Here is a 4,395-nt window from a genome sequence, read left to right on the forward strand (position 1 = left end):
TATCTAATTAGGCATATCTTTGTGAACAATCTATGAGTACTTGTGTACCGTGACAAATGTACGGAAATGTAGAAGTAAGCAAATTTAATAAAGGGAAATAATGATCTAGAAGGACTGTAATGACACTTTGATCCTGATGAGGGCAATCTCTCCCAACTCAAAATCAGCCGAAACGCCTGCAAGGAGGAGACAGTTTGCGACCGTTTAACTCACTTTGGGGCAATTATTTCACGACAACGGAACCGATAACGTCACACGTGTGTACAGTTCGTAGGTGTTCGGTCAACATGGCAAAGACTTCTAAAAAGACAGGTAGAAAATCGAGAAAGAAAACCGAGCAAGTAATAGATAAAACCACGGCAGTGAAGCCAAGTATGGATTATGACGATGACGACGATGAAGCGGTGCCTCATGGCGGAGATGACAACATCGAGGACGAAGAAAGCGAAGATGAGAGAAAGCACATAAAGTTACTGGAAGCTATCAGCTCTCTCGGCGGTAAGAGAAAGAAGAAACTGGCTGAACGATCCGAAGCGACCGTACAAATGTCCGAATTCATGGTAAACGCAGAAGGCGAGGGTGACAAAATCAACTTATCAGACCTCATTGTGACAACGGAGAAAACTCCTGCCATTTCAGTTAAGACGAAAAAGCAGCTGAAGAACCTCCAGCACAGTAAGAGAACCGTTGATTGCCCTCTTAGCAAACAGCAGACAGAAAGAATCCAAAGGGACGTTGCTTTCCAGCAAGCAGCCACCCAGGTTTCTCGCTGGCAGGGTATCGTTAGACAAAATCAGAAGGCGGAGCAACTGGTCTTTCCACTGAACAGAGAGCCTTCAGGACCCAAACCCATTGAGCGAGTGGTGGCTGGGTGGAAGGCACGTACTCCACTGGAAGAGGAGATTTTCAGTCTTTTGTCTATCAACAAGCAGCCTATCAATGACCCAGTCTTGACCCCTGTGGAGGAAGCATCCATGAGGGCTATGAGCCTGGAGGAGGCGAAGATACGCCGTGCTGAGCTCCAAAAAGCCAGAGCACTTCAGTCATACTATGAAGCCAAAGCCAAAAGAGAGAGGAGGATAAAAAGCAAAAAATATCACAAAGTAATCAACAAAGCAAAACGGAAAGACTTCCTTAAGCAGTTTGATGAGATGGTAAAAACAGACCCTGCCGCTGCCTTGGAAGAACTGAGAAAGATGGAGAGGTCTAGGATGCAGGAGAGAATGTCTCTGAAACACCAGAACAGTGGCAAGTGGGCCAAATCAAAAGCAATCATGGCAAAATATGATGATGGGGCTCGCAAAGCAATGCAGCAGCAGCTTGAATTAAACAAAGAGCTAACCCAGAAGGTGGTGACCTCACTGAATGAGGAAGATGATGTGGAAGAAAGGGAAAATACAGAGGTGCTCCCTGATTTCGTAAATGATGCTGAGCCTGTCCTGGACCCAGCCAATCCATGGATGAGAGGCAAGCTGTCTGCAGAGCCCACAGAAATGGAGACAGCTGGTGGTGGTGAGATGTCTATTGAAGCAGGGCCTTCATTGACTGGAAGTGCCGCTGACAAACAAGAAGATAGTGAACAGGAAGTTGAGGAAACTGAAGAGGAAAGTCTCCTGAGAGAGTTTGATGCCAGGCGGAAATTGCGTCAGGCTCATGAGTCTATCACAGCACCAGTGATTTGTGTGGATGATGACAAAGAGGCAACTGAGGAAACTGAAGCTGTAGCTGAGGATGTCCTTTCTGATGAAGAGGGAAAGGAACTTTCAGAGTTCTCTAACCTCTACCGAGGCATAGCTGACAGCAACTGGGAGGCTGAGTCAGAACAGATCAAGGTTGCCACAGATGACAGCCAAGCGGGGACCTCAGATCAACTTGAGGAGGGGCTGAGGAGGATCCAGAATTTGGAAGATGTGGAGCTCCTCATTGAGGAGGATACAGCTGTTCATCCAGCAATAACAACAACCCAGCAGTCGAAAGCTACAGAAGATATGGCGTCAGGCACTCAGGAGACGGACACCAAGAAGAAACGTAAGAGGAAGATAGATCTAAAAGAAGTTCTCACCAAAGAGGCCAAAATTATAAAAATCCCATTAGCTCCAACAGATGTCGAGGACATGGAGGAAAAGGAGGAACAGAGAGACATTGTGAAAGAGGCTTTTGCTGGGGACGATGTCATCTCAGACTTCCTGAAGGACAAGAGGAAACAGGAAGAGTCAGGAAAGCCCAAAGTTGTGGACTTGACATTGCCTGGGTGGGGGGAATGGGGGGGGCTTGGCCTCAAACCCTCCCGTAAGAAGCGTAGACATTTCAGAGTGAAAGTTGCCCCTCCTCCTGAGAGGAAGGACAGGAGCTTGCCCAGTGTCATAATCTCTGAGAAGAGAACCAGTTCTGTAAGTCTACACCAGGTGAATTCCCTACCATTCCCATTCGTGAACCCCATGCAGTTTGAGAGTACCATCAGCACCCCTTTGGGCCGCACCTGGAACACTGAACAAACCATGAGAAAGATCACTAAGCCTAAGGTCATCACTCAGTTGGGTGCCGTCATTGAGCCGATCACTCGGGAAGAGTTAGTGAAAGTCAAAAAGTAGGTAGTTACAGGGAAGAAGACCCCATATTAGTATAATGAGTGGGAAAAGAAAACTCAAGATGAAAACTGTCTTTGAAGTGCTGGTAGATAGAATAGATAAAAGTACTATAGCAAAAGGTTGAAGATTTGTTTCATTGATTATCAATACTGAATTCCATTCAATAACTACAGCCATTTATTTTCATATGTTGGCAATGTTAGTGGGATTTATCTGATCAGCTCCATGAATCCATGTCAGTTATGTCAGTCATGTGATAATTAAGTATTGATTTTTTTTTCTTTACAACTTTTAAATTTTCATATGTATTTCATCATAAAAGAAATGTAATTGACCAACGGTGAATAATGGTGTTAATAAATTCAGCCATTGGAGTTAAAGACAAAGGTTGGCAACGTGTGCTTTGTACAGACACATTTGATTATCAACTATTTATAATCCTTGTGTGGTTAAATATCTTATGTGGAGATGTTGCAACATATATTCTACTTGCTAGGGAGCCTCATATGAAGTATAAAATTGCTTAAAGCAAAGTTTTACACACATAATAATATGCAAACAATTCTTTACTGCCATCGTTTCAATGCTGTTGGTTGTTGTCATCGCTTTTTCAAGGTCCAACCTAACAGAAACCAAAATCCAGAAACCTTTTCAGCCACATTTCATACTAAACACGAACGAGTGAAATTCTAATGTATATCATTGTTCAAATTAGGTGTACCATGAATCACAAGTGTATAAGGTTTGAGGAAATGTATAAAACTTGATGACTGGGCCATGGCTGTTTTTAGTATCCTGTATCTGTTTCTAGTATCTTGTGATTGATTTATTTTGCTTATATCACACTGCATTGTGGGTATTGTTTAACCCATTACTTTATTGTAAATATTTATCTGATGGCTGTTCGGTCAAACTCATAAAACAGTGTAACATTCTGACATTTAAGACGTACTTCTGCTCGAGAAAGATATGCCTGATAAATCATTTGAAGTTATGTATCTTGAAATGGGTAGCTGTTTCTGCAGTTCTCAGGAATGCCACAAAAATGTGTGTGCCATTGCAGAACCATGACCATGTTAGTTCAGACCACTTCACCTGAAGAAGAGAGGGCAGCACCTTTGATAAAGTAACAGAACCAGTTTAGAAGTTCCAAGTCCAAGTTCCTTCTCCTCCTCTTTCTTGGAAGTGAGTTGATTTTCAATACATTTGTAAGGCTATGCAACACTGTCTAAGAGAAAAGCCATTAGAGTTGGGTTAAACCTTCACACATGGGTGAGAGTGCATGCTTTGGCACCTGACGTCTCTGTATTTCTCATGATAGACACTCTATTAAAGTGGGGGGATCCCGTAATGGACTATGCATCAGCGCAGGTAATGGTTGTCAGCTTGAGCACCCAAGAGCCAGTAGAGAATTCCATTAAGAGAGCCCGTAGTTACTAAATCAGTCATTCTCCCTCTCTCTCTCTCTTTATTGAACTCTTTCTCTCCATCTCTTTCGGGCAATTACTACAGCTTCATACACCTTTCAACAATGAAAAGAGACCTAGTCCTTGTACTTACCCCTGCCCATTGGACTGCAACCACCGCAGAAAGTGATTCTCAGTCAAATATATGAAGGCCAGTTCAGCTGTAAATCACAGAGCTCAAAGTGTAAATGGACAACGGCCCCTGTGATGGAACATGTTTTTCTCCATAATGCCCATTTGTGAGATCCAGTCAAATGTTTACTCTGGGTCGAGGATGAAGGAATATCCTAAAGCAACTTGTGGTTTATGAGACATGGGATGATAATAATAAAAAAAGAGGT

At 43.1% G+C, this 4,395-nt stretch overlaps 1 protein-coding gene across 1 annotated transcript; it reads left to right on the forward strand.

Annotated features, from left to right (window-relative positions):
* The first annotated feature begins 268 nt into the window (after positions 1 to 268).
* On the forward strand, positions 269 to 2,968 carry si:dkey-251i10.3 (uncharacterized protein LOC553498 homolog). Its single transcript, XM_056289785.1, has one exon. The coding sequence runs from the start codon at positions 288 to 290 to the stop codon at positions 2,589 to 2,591; it is 2,304 nt and encodes a 767-aa protein (XP_056145760.1). The 5' UTR covers positions 269 to 287; the 3' UTR covers positions 2,592 to 2,968.
* The last annotated feature ends 1,427 nt before the right edge of the window (positions 2,969 to 4,395 follow it).

This window comes from Lampris incognitus, chromosome 11 (genome assembly GCF_029633865.1).
Source record: "Lampris incognitus isolate fLamInc1 chromosome 11, fLamInc1.hap2, whole genome shotgun sequence".
Classification (NCBI taxonomy): domain Eukaryota; kingdom Metazoa; phylum Chordata; class Actinopteri; order Lampriformes; family Lampridae; genus Lampris; species Lampris incognitus.